This window comes from Pleurodeles waltl, chromosome 7 (genome assembly GCF_031143425.1).
Source record: "Pleurodeles waltl isolate 20211129_DDA chromosome 7, aPleWal1.hap1.20221129, whole genome shotgun sequence".
NCBI lineage: Eukaryota > Metazoa > Chordata > Amphibia > Caudata > Salamandridae > Pleurodeles > Pleurodeles waltl.
In genome coordinates, this window is record NC_090446.1 from 994,132,922 (window position 1) to 994,155,135 (window position 22,214).

At 44.7% G+C, this 22,214-nt stretch overlaps 1 protein-coding gene across 3 annotated transcripts in view; it reads left to right on the plus strand.

The window, feature by feature from the left end:
• The window catches only part of SDK2 (sidekick cell adhesion molecule 2), a 945,724-nt gene that overhangs the window by 802,714 nt on the left and 120,796 nt on the right, over nt 1-22,214 (plus strand). For 2 of the 3 annotated variants that reach the window (XM_069199807.1, XM_069199808.1), the window contains exons 28-34: nt 1,922-2,020; nt 8,174-8,368; nt 8,964-9,168; nt 11,004-11,107; nt 12,334-12,404; nt 15,351-15,486; nt 20,498-20,554. In XM_069199807.1, the coding sequence (XP_069055908.1) occupies nt 1,922-2,020; nt 8,174-8,368; nt 8,964-9,168; nt 11,004-11,107; nt 12,334-12,404; nt 15,351-15,486; nt 20,498-20,554 (867 nt within the window). The remainder of the gene's footprint in view (nt 1-1,921; nt 2,021-8,173; nt 8,369-8,963; nt 9,169-11,003; nt 11,108-12,333; nt 12,405-15,350; nt 15,487-20,497; nt 20,555-22,214) is intronic. The other variant, XM_069199809.1, reaches the window with a different exon arrangement.

Genomic DNA, 22,214 nt, shown 5'->3' on the forward strand with positions numbered 1-22,214 from the left:
TTCGATAAAGGGATTGATATAATACATGGTGGAATGTATTGATTAAGTGGGTGGATGGTAGATGAGTGGAATTATGGATTTTAGGAAAGAAGGAGGGATTGAAGAAAAAAGGAATGTGAGAAAAAGCAATGAGGATGGTGTGAGTGAATGGGAGGGAAACAAATGGAAGGTTGTGAAGGGATGTGAATATACTTAAATATAATTAATAAACGAATTGGCAGCAGACATAAATGTGCTGATTGGGCAGACCTAGATCCGACATGTCAACATTTGCTGGAAGTTTTGTCACACATTTCCAGGCTGCATGCGTCTTTGACTTGGCACCTACCTTAAATAGTTGCAGTGACCAAGACAGGGAACACCCCAGCTGCAAATCTAATCCTTTATCAGTTGCTGTAGGAATGTACCTGATGTTCTTTTTGCAAGGGCGTCTATTGTGGGGTTTTTCTGCAAGGGTGTCTATTGTATTAATGACCGCTCCTTACCTCCAGGTTTATTGATGTAAATAATTATGATTCAAGGACAATCTGTTTCTCACATAAGCTTTACATTTGTCATGTAGATCAAAACATCACTCCTAACGTCATATTCCTAGCACTGTACTCCATGGAACCCTTAGCAGAATGACTGAATGCATTAAATGAATGATCAAATGATTACATCTGTAAGGCACACACTACCTTACAAAAGGGCCCTTTGCACCATATACTATGGTCTTATTTAGAGTTTGGTGGACAGGATACTCAACTGAAATGCGACAGAGTACATTGTCCACCAGCAGTTGCCACATTCCTATTCCATGGAACCCACGGGCATGGAGTGTGACATGAAAAACTATTTCTGGTTCTCACAGGATTCCATCACATTCTTTATTCCAATGCCTGTACCTCACAGGAAAATAATGGGTCTAAAAAACAAACATTGGTCTGTCCACTCAAGATATCAATAAATTGTACAGTGTTATGTCTAGACTTGACATAGTCTCTATTTCTCTTACATGCCTGCTCCTGGAGTAAACCAGACCAGACTTGATTTAAGAATCCTACTCAAAGAACCCACAATATTCCAATGGTTTTAAGTTCCTATGGTATGAACCAAATGAAACTCTAAGTTGTCATATATTGCTGTCCATAGAAACCAGAGAAATTCCAACTAGTATTATAGTTCTGTACTTGGATCCCGCTAGATCCCACTCAAGTCTACTTGCCCAGCACTGGAGCACACAGGAGTTCCAGGGTGTTTTTGTGCAGAGGAGCACCATGGATAACGACATTGCTATCCAAGCATAGTCACCACCAAGACACCGTGCATGAGTGACCATGCAGCCCCACAGCTGTCACTTCCCCCACACCACTTATCCGTCTGGAGTGATATCAAGTCTGGGCTTGTGACCTTTAACTCTATGCAGTGAGATAATGTTAGAATGCATTTGTAACCCTCATGTGACCACCAATGGGTGCTGTTGAAGGCCAGAGATCAGTAGCATTTGAGTAGCAGGCATGCTGTTTCAAACTCCGTCAACTGCTTGGCCAAACTGCAACAGTACACTTTCATGGAGTTAGGTCTTGAATGCACAACCACAGTTATCACTGGAGAATAAAGAAATCATTGGAGAATACAGACAACCTCAAGGTCTAACTACGGCAGATCTAGTAGCGATAGGCTTTTTCCTAATATGAAAACTATGTAGTATCACCTCTGAACTGCTAGTTAACCACCTACAACCAACAGGATCTGGATTTTAGGGCTGAAGGGCTACTTACCTAACCTCCACTCTCTGGCTGAGTTGAGTGTCTAATGGTCGCACAGGTGTGACTATGTGAGAATAATACAGAATGGCACATTTCCAATATAGATCTTGATCTTTCACTACTAGGTGCTCTCTACACCAGAATTGACATCCTTAATGTTTGCTTTCCAGTACCAGGGCCTCCTGTTGGAATCCTGTTTCCTGAGGTAAGAACAACCTCAGTTCGGCTAATCTGGCAACCTCCGGCCACCCCCAATGGGATCATACTTGGTAAGTAGGAGGTTATCTGGCATTTCTTGGAGAAATAATGTTTGGGGGATGTAACAGAACAATATCCTGAATACTGGCAAAAGTGCCTTATTTACTAAATTTGTCCATGATCACTGTCTGTAAAAGCATGCAAAAACTCCCCACTTCTAACAGCACAGATTATGGGTAGCATGATGGTCTTTGCAAGAAACAAGATCCAGCTTTGGATGACTGATTTGAACAGAAATGTCTTTATTAAGATCTGATTGACTACAAGTGTCCTACCAGACTCCTTACTGCAAAAATAATGATGGCAAGAATGCAAGAAAGCTTTCTTATAATGGATGTGGCTACATGCACAATCACTTTTGAAATGTTTGCTGATTCTTGGTGTGTCCTTGTAGGGTTACTGTGGGGTCATCTTGTAGGAATTCTTCACTATAAGTGTGTGAAAGCTCATGGTATGTTTTAACCTGCTTGGAATTAGAAATAAAGAATGCATTTAAGCAATTCATAGATGCACATGTTTATGTGACTGTGACTCTAATGCTTTGTAGCTGGTATTGCGCAATAGAAATCCCCACATACGCATTCAATGCATGATTTTTTAGACATTTTGACTACGCAAAGGTAAGAAAATGGAAGCTTCACTAACAAGCATTTTTTAAGGTTTAGTCGACTCTTTAATTAGTTGATTATTTTGACTTTTGGATTTATGGAATACATGCCAAGTAATAACGACCTCCAGTTTCTAGATGCTACATGAAGATAGCCAAACTTAGATGATTTAGTTATTATCCAAGCCTTATAAGGAGGGAGTCAAGACATCACCGAAAAACATCCACTGCAGTCCTGGCTCTTTAATACGAATATGGGCCTAGTGCTGGCCAAGTCTGTGCACTTCTGCCTGAACTCTCTTCCTTCGAGAAGCCTAAGAAGAGAGCACAACCAGGGCTGGACTGGCCATTCTGCCTCTCTGGCATTTCCCCAGTAGGTTGAAGGATAGACAGCTGCTTAAAGTGTATGGTGGGCCGCCACCTTCTGTACTAAGTGCTGGTCTCTCCATTTTTACAAGGGCTAGCTTTGTTTCCTTTCTGCTTTGAGTGATAATTTGAGGCATGTTCACTCAGCTGAATGCAAAATGACTTCTCGGCTACCGCATTCTGAAATGGCTGAAAGCATGGGAGATGAAAGGCAGCCTCGGGGAAAGGAATGTCCATAATTTGTTTGGAATAAAATAACCACATTGATAAGAGTTTTGAGCGTCAACTAGAAGAAAGGAATGATCTTTCTTAAACCTGGAAGATGGAGAAGATGGGAGCAGCCGCTGTCCTGATTTGGATTATCACCAATAGCTCTATTACTCATAAAGCCCGAGATCTTATTGGGTAGGACAGGAGTCAAAGGGCCTTTAAGGACGAGGTTCACGAAGGAAAGTTTAGTTTAGTTTAGTTTTATGGACTTATAAAGCGCGTAGTTACCCTAAGGCATCCCAGCGCTAACATAACATGACTACTACCAGAGACAAGGAAGATCCAGAGAAATTAGCTACAAAAAAGGATAGTTTTTAGTTTCTTCCTAAAAAGCTGCTCTGAGGGTTCCTGACGGAGCTCTGAGGGAAGAGCATTCCAAAGGCGGGCGGCCTTGATGGAAAAGGAGTTGGCTCCCCAGGCTCTCTTGAACCGAGAGATATTAACATGTCGGAAGGAAGAAGATCTCAGACTTCTGGAGGGGGCGTAGATAAGGATCCGTTTTCTAAAGAACATCGGACCCTTATCATGGAGAGCCCTGTGAACAATGCACAGGGCTTTAAAATGAATGCGCTGCTTGATAGGGAGCCAGTGGAGTATTGAAAAAGCCGGCTTCGCAGACAGATGTCTGGGAAGATCAGTGAGAAACTTGGCTGCTGCATCCTGCACTGTCTGCAACTTCTTTATCACATAGGCCGGGGAACTGAGAAACAGAGAGTTCCCATAGTCAAGGCGGGAAAGAATCAGAGTTTGAACAAGGATTCTTCTGGCCGTGGAGGGTAGAAGGTTAAAAATCTTCCTAAGGACTCTTAAGAGACCAAAACATGTAGAAGAGACTTTGTTAGCTTGAAAATCCATAATCAAGCGAGAATCCAACCAAAAGCCAAGGCTTTTTACCTGAGCTTTGGGAGGAGGAAAATTGTTAAAAACCTCTGAGTACGATGAGAGGGAGAAAGCTGGGGAACCATTACCTAAGACAATAACTTCAGATTTTCCATCATTAAATTTAAGTTTAGATTGAATCATCCAGTCTCCAATGTCCTTCATACAGCAAGAAAGATTGGCCGCGGATGAGTCCCCAGAGCTAGATAGCGACACCACAAGCTGGGTATCGTTGGCATAGGTGACCAAGGAAAGGTTATAAGGAGCAATCACTTTAGCCAGTGGGGATAAATAAACGTTGAAAATGGTCGGACTCAGGGAGGAGCCCTGAGGGACTCCAGAAGTCAATGGAAAAATCTCAGAGAAAAAGGCTCGATCCAAAACTTGAAAAGATCTTCCTTTAAGAAAGGCAGAGAGCCAAGACAGGGCTAAGCCTCCTATCCCTAATTCAAAGAGCATGCAGCAGAGAAAATTGTGGTCCACCGTATCAAAAGCTGCGCTAAGATCAAGTAGAATGATGGCCACGTAAGCCCCTTGATCCAAAAGTTGACGGGCTGACTCAGTCACCGTAAGGAGAGCTGACTCCGTACTATGATGAGCTCTAAAGCCCATTTGAGTAGGGTGGAGGAGCTCATGGCTCTCCAGGTAACTGGGTTATTGATAGTTAACATGTTTCTCCAGGATTTTTGCCGAGATGGGAAGAAGAGCAATAGGTCTATAATTCTCCAGTAAAGAAGGATCCAGCTTGGGCTTTTTTAGAAGAGGCTTAATAATGCCGTGCTTGAAGGATGGAGGGAGATAACCTGAAGATAAGGAGTGATTCAGTATTTTTGTAAGAGGAGGGACAATAATATCTGAAATCCGCGAAAGAATGGCTGGGAGAGCGGGGTCTAGGGGAGAGCCCGATTTAATTTTGAGGAGGAAATTGGCTGTTACGGCATCCATAAGAGGTGCAAAAGCAGTCAATGAAATCCCAGAAAAAGCGGAGTCCATAGCTTGATCTTCTAAGGACTCCTGGGGAAGGGAGGAAGAGAACCCAGAATATATCTTGATGACTTTATCATGGAAATAAGATGCCAAACGGTTGCTATATTCAATGGAGGCCTCTGTGGGTGGGGCTGGCATAGGGGTTATGGTGAGTTCTTTAAAGATCTGAAAAATTTCCTTCTGTGAGCAGGATGAATTTTCTATTTTAGTGCCATAGCAAGTGGACTGGGCGGCTTTAATATTTTGGTGATAAAGTCTGATGGATTGCCTATAAACTTCTCTGGCAGAGGGGCTGTAGTTCTTTCTCCAGATTCTTTCTAATTCTTTACATTTCTTTCTCAATTCTAATAAGAAAGGAGAGAACCAGGGTTTAGCCTTATGGGATAGTTTATTTACTCTTGATTTAATAGGCAGAATACCATCCAAAGAGGAGGAAATCCACTCTTCAAATGAATCTGCAGAGGCAGGGAAGTTATTGAACCTAAGGGAAGCTTGAAGAGCAGCACGCCACTCACTGGAAACCAGCTTTGACCAGATACGTCCGGAGGTTAAAGAGCTAGATTGCAGATCTCGCATGGCATTATAGGAAAAAGAAAATGATAGGAGGGAGTGATCTGTCCAAGTTAGAGGCAAAGGAGCCAGGGCAGTAAGATCAGGGGTATTGCTGAATATAAGGTCCAGAGTATGGCCTTTAATGTGAGTGGATCCAATTACATGTTGAGTTAAGTCAAGCGCAGTGAGAGAAGCTAATAGTGATTTAGCTTGAGGACAGTCTTCATTATCAAGATGGATATTGAAATCCCCAAGGATAGTAAAATTAGGGGATTTACAAATGAGACTGGCTGCAACCTCAGGTAAAGTATCTAAAAAGCGAGTACCAGGTCCCGGAGGCCGATAGAGAAGCATTCCAGAGAAAGTAAAAGTGGGCGACAGATAAAGAGAGAAAGTTAAACTTTCACAGTCTGGAATGTCAAAGGATGATGTGACGCACCTAAAGGTATTTTTATAAATAATGGCTATACCGCCACCTCTCGCAAGGGGTCAATCCACGTGTGCCATAGAGTAAGTAGAGGGTAAAGAATTGTAGACATCCACTGCAGAGTCATCACCCAACCAAGTTTCAGTAAGAAACAGGGCATCAGAAGAAAGGTCTTCTAAAAGTGTATAAATATGTAAGGAGTGAGCTGGCAGAGAACGACAGTTAAGCAACAGCATTTTGCCCATTTGGGGAGAAGGGGTGCCAGAGGATAGGGAAACCATGGGAGGCCAAGAACAGCTAGAGCAAAAGGGAGAGACATGGGGCCCAGGAGTACCTAAAAGGGATGGACAAAACCCTGTACTTCTCAGTGCCTGGAGCTGCGAGGAAGAATAAACCAACCTATTTATAGTAAAAAAGAGCAGCATCTCTGGGCTCTGGGCACTTCGGGGCGCGGATGGGCGCAGACGGGCTTGCCTTTGGCGCGCCCTTGGCGTGGCCGGCGTCCGTCCGGCATTAAATGCACTGAGGAAGCTAAACGAGGCTCAAAGGACTGGGCAACTAGACTGCTAACCAAAATGGCGGTCTAGCAAGTCCCAACCAGGAAGAGGAAAAATAATAAGTCCATCTATAATCATCAACTCTGTATTCCCACATTTAGGTTATATCCAATTGTGGCTTGTCCCCATGGTGGGGGTCACACGTCTTGGGCTAAAGTCGCTTCTGTGGCACAAAGATCCCCCGAAGACATAGGATCTTCTGAGTCTTGTCTTTGCAATTATAAAGCCTTATGGCTCGACATAGCATTAGTTTAAACATGGATTGAAAGGTGATAAAGAGGCCATCTAAGTGTGATCAGAAAAAATCAAATTGATTAGCAGATAGCAACGTCTCCCATGCATGCATCTATGTACCTGTACTCGTGAGTGGAATTTCCTATATGCACTGAGTAAATGCTATGGTGTATGTGATAGTCCAAGATGCCACCTGTATGGGATAAAGTCAGGAGTTTTTAGATTTTAGATGGAAAATCCTCCTCTAACCTATGTGATGTTGAGTTGAAAAGTAGTTCTTTTTAAACTAGTAATTGGCTAGTGCTCGCCTTTAAGAGAAGTGTTGTGAAGGCAGGCACGTCCATCTGCGTAATTATGCTTCTTGAATTCCTCATCCATGAGGCAGCTGGACCAACTGGATTCCACTACAAGCAAAATGTAACCTTGACTCCAGTTTTCACATATTGTTGATTGGCCAATGACGGTGCTCCAACAACTACTGAAAATATATCTGTGGCCTCTTAATGAAAATATATACAACATATAGAGAAGGTGTTATATGGGGTACTCCCTAAATAAATGACCATAACATTTACTTAAACCTGGATATTATTTTGTTTGACTTTTATTCTCCAAAACGCACAGACTTTAGATTTTGCAGCAAAGCAAAGAAAGAGAAGCTAGTTTTTCTGTCCTTATCGCTACTCAGACCCTCTAAGTCACTCACCGTATGAACACTGCCTGCACCCGCTTTGTTTTTCACATTGGTCACAAACATGGGGCAGCCTCTGCTAATGCGGCTCTGTGGCACATACACCTCTCTAGGGCTGACTAGTTAACATAAAATTAGTGTTACTAAAATAGCTAAACTATCTGTTCAGGTTTCATTCAAGAGTTCATGCTAGCTCGTTACAGACTTAAAAAAGCTAATTGTGTATTCTGAAATGCCTCTTTATATCAATTAGCACTTTTCAACTGGTATTTTCCATGTCATTAGGGCCGACACAAGCTTGGAGCAGGCCCTCTTCTCCTATTAAATGTTTTAAATCTTAAAAGAGAAGTCTCTATTCACTGGTAAATCTTTTATTTTTGAAACCATTTCTTTGCTCGAATCATCCTATAATGGAGCAAAAAAGGCCCCTGGATGAGGGGAGCAACTGTCTTCGTTGTTCCCCAAAATGTACAGTAGCAGGCGCTTGTTTCTGTAACAGGGTGTGTGTGGAACGCCCCAGTTCCACAGACGCCCACAGATGTGTGTGCTGCGTGTGCGTGCTATTTGTGACAAGCACTTGTTGTCTTTTTGTAGCATATCAGATCACCCACCGCCTGAACACAACCACCTCCAACACAGCCACTGTGGAGGTGCTGAACCCCAGCGTGCGGCAATACACTGCCACCGGCCTGAGGCCAGAGTCCGTCTACCTCTTCCGCATCACAGCCCAGACCAGGAAGGGCTGGGGCGAGGCTGCGGAGGCATTGGTAGTGACCACAGAGAAACGAGGTGAGTCCAGGCCCTCTGAGGGCAGGTACAGGACAGCTGCTAAGGGTGTGCCAGTTTATTGTGACTGTGGGAGGAAAGATTGTGATGATTGTATCAGGGAGCCTCCACTCGTGCCCACAGTGTTGCTTGCTTGTTCCAGACACTGGTCCATGTTGCAGAACCCATATGGTTTCTACCAAAACCTTGGTACTGAAGAGGGCCTGTCCCTTCACTACAACTGTGACTCTGTAGGCAGGGAGTGTCTCACAGTACCTCAACGGTGGGGGATGCCTTTTAATATGAAGGATGTTGTTACCAAAGCCATTGGCTTTAATTGGTGTTATATTCCTTGAGAAGACATTTACCGAACACCTCACCTATGTCAAAGTACCACATCGCTCAGATATTCCAGCCTTTATCTTTGAGGGGCGCCTATATCACTTATCAAGACAACCGCTCCATCCTTCACCTGTTGGAGGAGACCAAATTGCTTGAGGAGGTATTAATTCCAGCACTCACCTTTAGGATGACACTGCATCAGTCAAGGACATCACTTCGCCTTCAGTAGGTCGATGCAATGATGTGATCATATCTCACATCCCTCTTGTGTTTACAGATCGCCCACAGCCACCCAGTACCCCACTGGTGCAGCAGGAGGATGTCATGGCGAGGAGTGTCCTGCTGTCATGGGAGCCAGGCAGCGATGGTTTGTCTCCAGTCCGGTATTACACCATCCAGTACCGGGAGTTGCCGAACGGGGAGTGGGCTGTGCACTCCACTGCAGCCAGTCATAACTCCTCCTCCGCAGCCATCGTGGACAGGTGAGGTGGGAGTTCCATGCTCTCAGAGTCATGTGTGGCTACTGTTTCGAATTGTTCACACTCTGAGTCCAGCATAAAACAGAGATTCTGAATTACAGATTAGCCCTGGTAAAAAAAAAAAAAAAAAGTATACCCACAGCTAGAACCCAGAATAACTCCAGTGCCAGGACGCCAGAGTATTCTTAATTTGGTGACCAAGAATACCTCCTATGCTTTATTGATACATCCACAGCCAGAACCTAAAATGCCCCAGGGCCAGAATCCCAGCATACAGCAGCACAAAGCCCCCACAAGACTTTAGCTTTGAAAACTCACAGTAGAAAGAAATGGAAAAACAATGCAGCCTCCCGGTTTCACTCCCACAAGAAGTTCTGTTATCAGCTTGATTCCGTCTAGTCGAGGATGGGACACATGCATGGTAAGCAATCCACCGTGACATGAATTCTAGAAGACATCCGCAGTGGTTCTGCATAACAGCAGACTATTTTGTCTATTAGTAGCTCTAATCACATGAGCATTGACACAATCAACTGCATTGGCCCTTAAAACAGCATATGAAAATCAGCCCAAGCTTAAAAAGAAACTCTTAAATTTCTTACAGCCTTTCTAGGTGGGAGGAAAATATTGTCCTTTCTCCTTCCCGGCAATCGCAGTAAGCTATTTCTAGACACACTGTTCCATCTGTTTGAAATGCTTGTTGATGTTCACATAAAATGAGCTTCGACATCATCATCAGACTAGACAGTATCAATTTCAAATCACATGCAAATTACATATAATAATATATTGTTCCACATTGCACCTGCCACGACAGTGTTGCTGTTTCTTAATGACGATTTGAATAGATCTCTAATGGTTGCAGAAACCCTGTTGGCATTCAACAGACACGTGTTTGTTGTCTCCAAGCACATAGTAATACCTCCTAAGCCCTCTTTTGGCACATAAAATACTTTATTCCCCTTCCCCCTAACTTCACCACCTTCCACAGCCAGATCTCACAGAGGCCTGTACTTTAACATTGAGTGAGATTTGACTCGGGAATCTTTTTTCCTTGCACACGAGTACTTGTCACCCTGTGTTTGTAATGCAGAAACGAAAAGCTACACGTACCAGAATCCTAACAACTGGAGGATCTCCCCACGACTTACATACGTGGAGTCAACGTCTTACCTTAGTCTCTCATCTGAGGTGTCCCTCAGCTCTCCAGTGGATGTCCCTCTGCTTCATCTTGCTTTCTCTAACTTCTCTAACTAAAAATCCTAGGGTGAGAGCAATTGGTGCTGCTAGAACTTAATGGAGCGTATGCTGTGCCTACAATATCCATCTCCAACCAGCGTAATCGAACACCTTCTCGCAGTAATATCACACAAATTTAGGAGCAAAGGCAGCAGACACCTTCCACAACAATGAGCTGAACTATGGATTTACAAGTTAAAGATCCATCTTACAGGCTAATGCCTACATTGAGCCACCTGGCCTTCTCTAAGAGCTCGGTTAGCGTTGGATTAGTTTCCCCCAGGCTCGGGCTGGCCTATAGAGCAGTCAGGCAGTGCCCGACGGGCTGGTCTGACAGATCAGAGAGTGAGCTGTTTTTTTTTGTTGTTTTTTTTTAAATCAGTTTTGGGTCAGTTTTTACCGTTTATTTCCATGTATAACTTTTTTTTAACTATCTGCTTTGGTAAAGTGGGCCACTTTTACTTTGGTACCTGGGCCTTTTTTTATACCAGTCCTTGCCTGGTCCCCCCTTACCCTACCTCTGGTGCCCAGAGGGGAGTCAAGAGTAAGTAGTGGGGCAGCACCACTGATCGCTCCTCTCCTCTCTCCTCCCCGTGCAGGTTGAAGCCGTTCACGTCCTACAAGTTCCGGGTGATGGCCACAAATGACATTGGGGACAGCGACTACAGCCAGGAGTCTGACTCCCTGACCACGCTACAGGCCGGTCAGTAACTCATTTATTTTGTTGCTGTTCTTTCCTGCACTTCTATTGGAGAACAAAGCCGTTAGAAAGGGAAATTCATGAGCGCATGGTGCCCAGGGCAAGACGTAATGGTAGCATGTCCTTCTTTGACTCACCCTCCTTTCTCAGGCTATGTTCTCTCTCTCTCTTTTGTCTCTTTTATCTGGTGCATGTATCCCATCCGTCTTTCTCTCCTTCCTCTCTTTCTATAGCCCTGTCTTTCTCTTTCCTTCTCACTGCCTTACCTCACCCTGCCACCCTCGCCCTTCTCTCTCTGGCCATGCCTCTTCTATTCAACTGTTACCGTGTTCTTTCTCTCTCCTGACTTCTGCTGGGTTCCTGTTCTCATTGTTAGCAGATGGCAGAAGTTGTCCCACAGAATGCCGTTGAGTCAATGACTGGAGATCGCCTGACACCCATTGTGATCTCTTTCTGAAGTGCAGCCAATTTTTAGGTCTCACTAACAGTAGCCCATTGAGGGGTCGGGAGTGGATGCCATAGTGCGCTCTGTTGCTGGTAGGTTTCCAAGTGCCTCTGCAGAATGCTGGTATTAGGCAGTCATTGAGGCGGCGTCTCTTTGAAACTGATTAAATGTCACAGTATGTGGTTTCTGTGGATTGTATAATGCTTTTTGGTTCGGCCTTGAATATCTTCATTGGATAAGAACTCTGAAGAAAATGTGAGAAAATGGTTATTCCCAGATTACATTGAAAAATCTCAACGTTCATGAAGCTATTTTTCTGTGGCTTCAGATTTTTTATTTCAAACCATAGCCTTCCTGAAACGTTTGGTGCACGTATGATCAGTAGTGGTAGAAATTGCATGAAAGGGTGTTATAGTGGACTAGACTTTCTGTTTATAAGGTATCAGGGGTGGGTCAAGGCCAGATGTTCTGAAGTCCCATCATAGTATATTGTAACTTTTACCATCGAGGGTGATAAATCAAGGGCTAAGTGATCATTGCAAGGTAAACTGTGTCGCCACATCTGGCGTCAGACACAGGAAAATGTCAATTTCATGCTTGTTGACTGTGCAGCAATGGCAGCTTTGAGATTCCTCCATCCACAGCGGTCTGTTCTTGAAGGTATTGGTCAAATCGGACTCCAAAATGGTTGATTTGCTGCCTTTTATATTCAGTTGTGAGAGGCTTGCTGCTTACGTTTAAATTGTGAGAGATTAAGGGATTTTTTTTTTATTTACCTCTCCAGCTCCAGACGAAGCTCCCGCAATCCTCGCTGTAACGCCTCACACTACAACATCAGTGCTCATCCGCTGGCAGGTACAGCCCTGAAGCATTTTAACTTCAAATTCTATATGTAACTAACTCTGGAAGTCTCTCATTCGCAGCACCTTCCGTTTGTGTTTCTGGAGAACAGTTACTTTGAACTACTGTCTAGCAATTGAGTGCTGTTACTATAAATAGTATATATAACTTCCAAGTGTTTTATTTTACCAATTTAGTACGGGCTACCCTGGGGTGCTTTCACTTTGCTCGCTGTATCTGACAGCCAAGCATTTCCATCCTGTACAGGAAATGCCAAACGTTTGGTGTAAAACTGTAGATCTCCCACTTGGTATTATACGAAGTCTAAAAGTGTTTCTAAACAAAAACAAAAATCAATCGGTAAATCACAGAAACGGGAGGCAAGGGGATCTCTGATAACTCCAAATGAGCATAAGCTGTTCAAGCAAGGCATAAATGTATATGTTTCAGTAGGGAGGGACTCAATAGCGATCATGTGATGAAACTGAAAGGAAGGAGTTATACAGGTGCAGGATTCTGAAGCCGTGAGTAAGTTTGCAGACAACCTTCAGGTAGATACAGAAATGAAAACTCGCAGTAATGAGCAAGCTAATCAAAACTGTCTCAGCCCCAAGCATGAAAACGAAGCTTTACATGTCATAGACATGCCCAACTTATGGCACGCTTAGCACTGAGTAGAAAGATGACTGCTGCAGTTAAAGTTACCCTAAGGAAACATTTTTTGGAGAAAAAAAACACATCACTAAAGCTCATTCAGTAGCACTGTGGCCCTCATTATTGACCGCCAGGGTTGTTTTGGCGATCGTACCGCCAACAGGCTGGTGCGTCGCACTGCCGGGACCGGCGGTTTCCCACCATCGTTGTCCCGGCGGTTTCCCGCCATTTGCCCTGGGGATTATGACTCTCCTTACCGGCCAGCCTGTGGCTGGTGGGAAGGGGAGTCGTGGGGCCCCTGGGTGCCCCTGCACAGCATATGCACTTGGCATGGGCAGTGCAGGGCCCCCCAGGCACAGCCCCACCCTGCTTTTCACTGTCTGCATAGCAGACAGTGAAAAGCGCAACGGGTGCAGCTGCACCTGTTGCATGGCCGCAACACAGCTAGCTCCATCAGGAGCCGGCTGCAATGTTATGGCAGACATCCCCGCTGGGCCGGCGGGGAAGTTGTAATGCGGCCGGCGGGTTTGCGGCCGCATAGGCGGCTGCTCTGCTGTTCAACCTTGGTGGGCGGCCTCCGCCGCCAGCCAAGGTTGTAATGAGGGCCTATGTCTCGTATCGATGTTCACTGTTTTTCTTAGCTCAGTCTCTTATGGCATCTTTACTGTTTGCAGCAAAAAGTAGTTTTGGTCAAACACTTTCAGCACCCAGAACAAGCAAGGTTGCCATTCTTTGAATGAGTGTTGGTCTATCTCCTCCAAACAGAGCAACTCAGAATCTTGTACCATGCATCCATATATTGTTTGTCTATGAAGACATCATCATTTTCTTTGATGTCCTTTTAGCCAATCCTCCTATGGAGAATAGAGCCATAAGTCACCTTATAGACACATCTTCATCAGGTTCTTTCTCAGCAGAATAAATCTAAGATACCACTTGTGACACTAAAAAAAGTGGTTAAAGGGAATTCAACACATGCAGGGCAGACATTTTGATTGTGTTTAACCTCTGGTTGTGGTGTAATGGGATCTTCGTTAATAGGCCATAAGGATGGACAGGTTCTTGTTGAAATAATACCCCCCTAGAATAGTTAAAGCACAGCCTACTCAAAAATCTATCCGTCCAGAACACTTAAGATAAGACCATGAACTCAACCAACTAAATTTTCATCCCGTAAATAATTTCTTTTTTTAACTCGGATCTAAATGTTGGGGGATTGATTCTGTTTCAGAGGAAGTGGTTAACAATATGTCGTCTGACACCAACAGCAATGTCATTTTATATATCGTCCTTAGCACTCATAGTTACAGAGTAGGTGTGTCAAGCACTGGAGCACTTTTGTTAACACAGTCAACATATCTATCTGCGGAGACTCTCACTGTTCCCTGCAAGGGCATCTCTCTCTCAGAGCTACTTACCCTGGAGTGCTCTCAGGTTTACATTTCCAGTGTCATTAACAGTGAAGCACTCTCGCCCTTACACAATCACCATATCTAACACTGCAGAACTCTTGTTATTTATATCAGTGTCTTCCACTGTACCACCCTCGCTGTTGCGCTGTAAGTGTATCTAATTCAAGAGCGGAGTCACACATGGGCAGTCAGCTATGTTACACTGATGCGCTCACTATATTACATAGGATGTCTGATCGCATACAACATACCTGCCAATTCACACGGTGCCACCGTGTGTCACACGATTTTGGCTCTTTTCAACTGGTCTACCGAAGAAGAGTCAAAATCACATGGTGGCAGGCAGGAGGAGCTGGAAACCACTGAAAAGTGTGAATTTCAGCTCCTTTTGACAGCTGCAAGGAGCTGATGTCCATTAGGAGGCGTGAAAACACCACAGTGCATCGGATGTACCCCCAGCAACCTTTGTTTTTTTTGTTTTATGGGAGGAGGAGGAGGAAGTACATGGGGGCCAGGCACGGGGCAGACGTGCCTCAAAAGGTAGCTCTCAACATAAAGCCCTGCTCCTAGAAGGCCACACCCCCTTTCACACCGCAAATTGTATGCACAAGTTGGCAGGTCTGCTAAAATGCAACGATCTTACTAATACAATCAGTACTTCTAGCACGAGAGGCTCTCACTGTTTGCCCATCAGAATTTTTACACCCTGCAGCAATCTCCTTGACTCACCACCTTCAAAGGAGGATGTGTTTTCAATGGTCACTGAATAGTGCCTTTTAGGCAATAAGACTTGAGAGTATCTAAACACCTTGGCGGGAGCCAGTCCTGGGAAAACAGACCGGTTAGTGCTCACAACCCGATTGATCATTTCTGTCCTTGTTATTGTCCACCACAGGCCCCAGCGGAAGACAAGATCAATGGGATCCTGTTAGGTTACCGCATCCGGTACCGCGAGCTGGTGTACGATGGGCTCCGCAGCTTCACCTCGCGCACCATCAACAACCTCAGCGCTAAGTGGACTGAGCTCACGTGTGAGTACACTTTATTTGTTCGGAGTTGACATTGGAGAGAAGGAGCAGGAAAACATCATTTTTTATTTGTTACATCATAGCTGGATTTGCAAAAGTTCTACTGGTATTTGTAAACAATATAATTAATCTTGTTTCATTGTGCAATGTGTTTAATGGCATTCCAAAAGTATTTAGTGGTGTGGTTCAGTATAATTTGAAGCCGTTTTAAAATATTTGGGTTTCTCTGCTGTCCACTCTGTTTTGACTTTTGATCTTGCTATTGTATTTTCACGTTTTCTTAATGTGTGTCGTGTCCTGGTTTTACAGCATCCCTGGCATTGTTCGCTTGCTCCTCCATGTACATTTGTGTACCTGACACCTTTCAGTCTTGTGTTTTTCATGTTAGCTTGTCTAGTGACACTGCATGCCCCGAATTCACCAAGTGTTTAACAAATTGATTAGATAGTGACTCTAAACAAAACAATTTCTGCTCTGCAAATTGCCCCCCTCCCACCTCTTTCCCCCACTAAGCAATATAAAATGTTACTTTTTGGAATAAAACAAGAGTAAATCGTATTGATCAAAGTCCAAAAGGACTGGGGTGGAATGAGTCTGGTGTCAGGGTAGCCTGATATGTTGCAGCCTCTTCCCTAGTCCTTCAGCTATTTTCAGATCACAAAATCTAATTTCCCTTCAAGGTGGTCGGCCTTGCCCAACCTAAGACCTCTGGTGCTGGTGTTCTCCAGCATACAAGCCCATAGCCTCACAGTAATTGAAACGCTGACCTGCACACTACAGACTAACACTCCCGTTCCCAGGATGCACCTTTGTTTACGTCTGGTTCAGATTGTGGGTTCTGGACTCTGGAGTCTGATGGCCTGGGCTCCAATGGCCTCGTGGCAAAAGGCCCAATCCTGGTATTAGACGTCTGTTGGAAACGTTTTTAAAGTTATTTATTTTCAATACGTTAACCAGTGCATTACATTTAACGTGTATGTACAGGGAACAGTTCCCGTAACAAGTCTGCTGAAATTAAATTATTTCCTTAGCTGCAGATTTGGTTTCGCTGCCTCCTCCTCATTCCCTGCCTAACACCTCAAAGGTGGAAACTCGAAATAAAAGCATGCATCTAGGCAGGCTAGCGTAGGCCCTGCTGGGTAGGAGTCCCTGCTACTATTAACAGCTGCTTGACTAAAGCTGTTTGCAGACTCCGGCTGCCCTTGGCACGCGAAGGGCACCTTCTAAGAGGAAGCCCTCTTAGTGCCATATTCTAGCGCACTCCCCCCACAGGCCTTTCATCAAGACTCTGTGGCGGAGGACTTGGGTAGTCCTCTTCATCAGGCGCACTCTCCCCATGTCACTTCAGGCGCAGGAGGTCCAGGTATTTATACCTGCCTTTCCAGGTGCTGCTTTCCTTGTCACCCCCCTCTTTCTTTGCTGGGCACGCTGTCACCCTCCCTATCCTGTGCCCAGAAGCCTGGCGGGGTGGACTCCGTCTTGTACTGAACCTGTTAATTTTTTTTTTAGGGGCGAGCGCAAAGCGCTCCATCCCCTGCTGTAATCTCTCTTTGGGCTTCTAACCACGCCCAGGTCACATCAGTTACTTTCATTGGTTTGCGGGGTTACCTTTTAAAATCTGCTTGCTTTCATTTGTGAAAGGCATGCATACATCATGCCTTTTCCAGTGTTTAGCCCACACAGCACCAGTAAACTACTGAAAACATATGAGGCTCAATGTTTTCAGCATGGTTTCCAGACTACTTTATCTTTTTATTTTCCACGCAGCGCGATCGTGCTCGGTTTTTCCGTTTTCAATTTCATCGCGATCGCGCTGCATTTTACATAGCGCAATGGTGCTGCATTTTTTTTTCTTTTAATTTGTGTGACAAGAAAAGTCCAATTAGGAGTTTACAACGCTAATAGCTCTAACTCGAGCAAATGCGAGACCGGTTGCATTGCAAATGCTTGTCTCTGTGTTGCAAGCGGAGTTACAGGGCAATTCAGAGGTAACATTGGTACCTAAGGGTACCAACTCAGGGAGCACAGCAGGGGTGCTCTATGCCAAAACCCGGGACTCTTTACAGCAGGACCCTTGGGTGCAAGCGAGGGTGCCCCATTAGTCACTCAGGTGGTTGCAAGCATGAGCGACCGGGGTGTTGCCTGGTGATGCTCAGGCCTCAAAGGCGTGATTTCTATTCCTAGACTGTTACTCCATGGACTTTAAGGGAGGAAAATTCCCTAATTAAAATGTAACCACTGAATGGGTTGTCCCACTTTACCACTCGGCTCATCAGGTGACTGAGCAGCTTAGGTTACACAGCGGTGTCTGCCCTGAATCACCCGTAAATTAACCCACCGGTTGGCATATTTCATTTCCTGAAATAAACCTGCAGCAAAACCGTTTTTCCACCAAATGATGTGCTGTCTGAGTTATTTAATCCATTGTGTGCCAATCAGTATCTACTAATGTTGCGGGGGAGGGTTGCACTATGTGTGATAAAGGCAGGGCTTCCTGCCAGCCTTCACTAGCCCACTCAGAACCCTCCTATTTCCCCCTCCCCCTCACCGCACAACTGTTGGAAAGATGACTCTTCTATGATGGGTCTTTCGACACTAGCTCGCAGCTGCAAGGAGCCAGCGGCCTACATTAACCAACATTCAAGCAGTCATTGCTGCCTGGCAATCTGTTAACCCTCATGAATGGCACAAAAATAGCCGAGTGTCATAGTTATTCAAAGCCACGCCCCGATGAAGTTGTTGACTGCACTTGCGTTAAAAACACACGTTAGCATGATACTAGGGCCCATATTTATACTTTTTTGCGCCGCATTTGCACCACTTTTTGACGCAAAAGCGGCGTAAACGTACAAAATACAATGATATTCGCATGAGAAGCTTTGGGTTAGCACTGCTGGTGTCCCATTGCCCCCCTTGACGATAATAAGGGGTTTGGTGGTCCAAGACACAGAATGGTGTTGGCTCTATACTCAGGTCAGCTTTCAGCGTAGAATATTTTTTGCACAAAAATGTTGAGTGGTGCTAAGTATGGACTGCTAAGCGTGCCTTGCTTTACTGTATCAATGCAGAGCGTGTCCAGGCCTGAGCCCCCTTCCTGATACACCCGAGGCATGGATCTTAGCATTGCTTGGCCAGATATGCTGTTGATAGTCGCAACTTAACACACCTCTCCCTGTAGCCCTCCTGCGCCCCATTGTGTGATCCTGGACACATCACTCCCCCCTGTTTTTAAATTGTATTGCTAAATCAAGAATCATTTGAAAAGGGTAAAAAATGTGAATTAAGCACTGTAAGAAAACAGGTCGCGACATTTACAGTCTTTGCTGCATCTCGACGAGGCACCTGGCTATTCTCTTTTCGAATGTACTTTCTGGTCTAAATTCATCTGATTTGCATCGTTTGATCATGTAATTAGATATTGTTTCTAACCAAAGTTATTGAACCATCCCGCTAGAAATATTTCGTAGCTCACAAGAGCTTCAAACATCTTTCGAAGCTATGTTGGCCGATCTAATTCTATTTGTGATATAACCCTGTCACCTGGTGGGCATTTGGTGGAACTACACCCTATTTTATTATTGTCCATAAATTAATTATATGCGGGATGATAGATTTCGCGCTTTGAAATCCCCGGAACAAAATCAGTGTTCCTCGCCTGTTGGGGCGGGACTAAACTGCGGGATCGAATCCCTTTATCTGCCCCCAGACACCGGTTCCAATGTCCAACAAAACTGCCTTCCTGATTTCAGTGGCGGACGCCGCAAATCACAAATTCGCAGGGAGGAGGGGAGAGAGATGGGGGCGGCCAGGGGATTATGGAAATAATAAAAGAAATAAAAAACGTTCCTGTTCTGCCGCCGACCTGCAAGCTGCCTCATTGTTTTCCCCTGCTCCTGATGGTGTCCCAGCAGTCCCTGGGACACCAGCACAGCCTCCCCATGCATGTTTTTAAAGTTATTTATTTTCAATAAATTAGCCAGTCCATTGCATTTAATGTGTATGTACTGGGGATAGTTCCTGTAACATGTCTGCTGAAATTATATTATTTCCTTAGCTGCAGATTTGTTTTCCCTGCCTCCTCCATGCATGAGAGCAGCGCCGGGATTGGTCTGAGAAGCTTGATCTGCTACTCAGACAGTGCATAGAAGTCTGTGCAGTTTCTCCAGCCCATCTGTGCAACACAGCTGGGTTGGAGAAACCGAAGTGTGCCAAAGACAGACGGCCAAACTGACATGCGCACGTTTAAGTGCACTCCAGTGATTCCACTCCACTCCTCCTCCCCCTCTCATGGCCCACCCTACACACGCTGGCTCAGCCAGCAGCTGAAAAATAAAACAATAATAGAATGTTTTATTTTTCAGCTGCTGACTCTGAGCCAGAGGGGTGACGCTCCTCTTCCACTGCGGAGGAGACGTCACTGCCTGATTTAAGGTTTATTGGACGGTTTTCTTTGTCACAAACATGACAGATGTCCTGTCAACCTTATTACAAGTGCACTGTGGCACTTTTCATAAGACAGATGGGATATTTGTCACGTTTGTGGCGGAATACCCTTCGTAAAACTCTAAATCAGGCCCTGAGTATCTACAAAAAAGTTGCGCTCCTGCTGTTGAGCTACACAAGGCATATTAGTATTTGTACTTCAGTGGCATAACATTAGCCCCCACAGTGCCCCCCCTGAGCTCCAGGGGGCCTCCTCAGCACAGTACACTGACTAGGTCTGGGAGATGTTAGGTGGTGGGCTGGGGGAGGGGATGGAGACCTCCCTGTACTTTGCAGGGTGTTTTTTGTGTATTAACATTTGTACTTAAGTGTGTTTTAAAGCTTACAAATGTTGACACTTAAAATCGGGAGGCGTGAACCTGTCATTGCTCCACCCTCCCCATTGAGAGATGCTCCCACCTCAGGCCTTGTGTTTCTGTGTACTGATGCTTGTGTCCTGCTTGCCTTCTGAAAGTGTTTTGTCTTGTAACTAACCTTCACTCACTGCTCTTGCCTCCCCTCACCACGGCAGCTGTGTATAACATCCGGAACCTGAGTGAGACCAGCTTGACCCAATACGAATTGGACAGTAAGTCCGAACTTTTCATAGCAATGCATCATGTAATAGGAAAGAGGAGCGTGAACTGCTAACAGAGTCATGCCGGCCTATGGTGTATGTGGTTGAAATTTCAAGACAGTCCGCAACCTCAGACAAGCCTGGAGGGCTGGGGAAAAGTCAGTCATTTTAAGTGGTGCATATTCTGAAGCTGCTTGTATTCTTGTCCTTGTCGATGTAGCGACCTGTTGGGAAGATCAGTCACCCCATAAACTCCCTAGTTAGAGTCAAATATGTATTTAACATTGCTTTAAAAAGTAGTGAATAGTGGTTCTGTTGTTTAGTGTTGAATGTTTGTAACTGAAACGAATGTAAAACTATAACTCTTAATGACTGCACTTGGAGCGTTAAGAATAATCTCAACTTGACCCAACGTGCATTTTCTTTATTTTTTACCTAATCAACTACCCTTTGAATTTATGAATATTATCCTCAATGAACCATTTACTTCTTGTTTATTGAGGATCTATATTTAATTGAAATGTCGAGCAAAAAGTCTCTTTTTCTTCTTTTTCACAAGTTAAATCTTCCACCCCTTTCGTTATTTCAGCCGCCCTTCACTTTACTTTGCCAATTTATGCAAAGTGTTTTCTGATATTAAAGTGACGAGGATTAACACACTTGTAAAATATGAACTTCCCATTATTCCATGAAGTGAACTGTGTCATTTATACTTCTACCTGCTTTAAGTCATTTTCATTTATCATGTTATGCCACTTGTTTGCAGCGAACAGTACCTGCATGTTTCTAGTTGGTTGTCCACCTCTACAGTCCAGCCGTCTACTGTTCATTATTGTATTGTACTTTAGAGCGTGACTTCGCATTTCTTTATGTAAAGCATGTACGTGCTGCATCAGTTCCTGTACTAGGTTGTACAGAACTGGCAAAACATGCTGGGTGTTTGCAGCGATTACTCTCCGGCCCTCGCCCGGGTCTGCTTTCCATGTGCGCCCTCCTCTAGTTTTGATGTTTGGTCACTTAAAGCCTGCACTCTTCGGTTCTTTGGTGTGGCGTCCATTTTAGAAGCATTTTCCTGGGATACTGTGACGTAACTGGCAGGGCAGCCTTCTAGGCTGCTGTGGGAACTGCTGGTCTGTACTGGATGTCTCAGGCAGTGCAGTGTCACACCATGCTTCTGTCAGATAACGGGATTGATAAATCTGTTCTATTTCTACATCCCAAATGGTTTGGTTCCTTAAGAAATAACATGGAAACAGAGCATTTCATGAAAGCCCTCCTGGGATCATGATAGCAAATGTTTATTGCTGGTTGGCTGGTGTCACATGGGAAAGGCCAGGCTAGAATGGTGATCTTACTATGTGGCAGCTAACATAGAAAGCATGACCTGCCATACTCCAAAATCTTGTGTCTTGAGTACCTTGAGACTAGTAGAAGTCCAGAAGGTAAATGACCTGCTTTGAAACGTCATTCTTCATTCATTCATTGCTGCTTTCATGAACACTCGTTGGGTAAAAACATCAGTGACGAAGGCAGCAATATCAAACTGACTTCCTTTATGCCGCAGTATCCCGGTTTGTGCTAGAGGAGGGCGCGCTTGCCTAACATGCAGGAATCTTGGAGGTCACATGATCAGTCTTGACTTAGAATGCTCCAGTCTCGTCGTATACCTTTG